This window comes from Aythya fuligula, chromosome 1 (genome assembly GCF_009819795.1).
Source record: "Aythya fuligula isolate bAytFul2 chromosome 1, bAytFul2.pri, whole genome shotgun sequence".
NCBI lineage: Eukaryota > Metazoa > Chordata > Aves > Anseriformes > Anatidae > Aythya > Aythya fuligula.
Window position 1 is genome coordinate 58,627,460 of NC_045559.1, and position 1,205 is coordinate 58,628,664.

General features: G+C 72.3%; 1 protein-coding gene across 1 annotated transcript; it reads right to left on the minus strand.

The window, feature by feature from the left end:
* Positions 1-291: 291 nt before the first annotated feature.
* ASCL1 (achaete-scute family bHLH transcription factor 1) lies at positions 292-936 on the minus strand. The gene has a single exon (XM_032182517.1). It carries the CDS (start codon positions 934-936, stop codon positions 292-294), a length of 645 nt encoding a protein of 214 aa, XP_032038408.1.
* Between the last annotated feature and the right edge of the window lie 269 nt (positions 937-1,205).

Below are 1,205 nucleotides of genomic sequence, written 5' to 3' on the forward strand. Positions count from 1 at the left end.
GCACCGCCCTCCGACGGCGGGGGAGAGCGAAACGCAACAGGTCCTGGCTTGGCGGCGGCTTTCCGCGCCCGCGTGCGTGATATTTTTCCCATTTTTTTTTTTTTTTTTTTGCAACCGGCCTGTAAGGAGAAAAGAGAGAGGAGGTCAGAGCCGCGCGGGGACCAGGCGGGACCCCGACGGCTGCGCGCCCCCCTCCCCGTCCCCGACGGCTGCGCGCCCCCCGAGCCCCCCTGGCCGGCCGCGGGCGCGCACCCACCTGCCGCGGGGGGCGCGGGGGGCGTCGGGGGGCGCTCAGAACCAGCTGGTGAAGTCGAGCAGCTCCTGCTCCTCGGGGCTGAGCGGGTCGTAGGAGCCCTCGTCGGAGGAGTAGGAGGAGACGGGGGAGCCCGCCATGGAGTTCATGTCGTGCGAGTAGCCGGGCGAGATGGTGGGCGACAGGACGCCGGCCTGGAAGGCGGCGCTGACGGCGTCGTGCTCGTCGAGCAGCTGCTGCAGGGCGCGGATGTACTCGACGGCGGAGCGCAGCGTCTCCACTTTGCTCATCTTCTTGTTGGCCGCGCCGTTGGGGACGTGCTCCCGCAGCGTGGCGAAGCCCAGGTTCACCAGCTTCACGCGGTTGCGCTCCCGCTCGTTGCGCCGCGCCACGGCGGCCGGCTGCTGCTGCGGCAGGCTGTACCCGAAGCCGCTGAAGTTCAGCCGCCGCTTGCAGCGCATCAGCTCCGGCGAGGCCGAGCGCTGCCGCTTGGCGGCCCGCGGCGCCGACGGCTTGCCGCCCGGGGACGGCTGCCCGCCCGCGGGGCTCAGCTGCGGCGGCGGCGCCCCCGGCGGGGCGGCGGCGGCTGCGGCGGCCACGGCGGCGGCGAAGAAGCAGGCAGGCTGCAGGAAGGGAGGCTGCCCGGCGCCGCTCGCCATCCCGGCGGGGCTACCGCTGGCCATGGGCGAGGGGCGGGGGGCGTCGTGCGAGGCGGGGGGGCGGCCGCTCCCCGTGCCCCCCGGCGGCAAAAAGATGGAAAAAAAAAAAAAATTAAAATAAAAGAAAAAGGAGAAGAGACGTGTGTAAAAGGGGGGAAAAAGCCGGCGGCGGTCGCTTAGCGAAGGAGACGGGAGAAGGCGGGCAGGGGGAGAGGGGCCGCGGCGACAAAGGGGAGCGGGCGGCGGTGCCGGGCGGGCGGCCGGGGAGCGCGGGCGGCTCTGCCCGCCCCCCT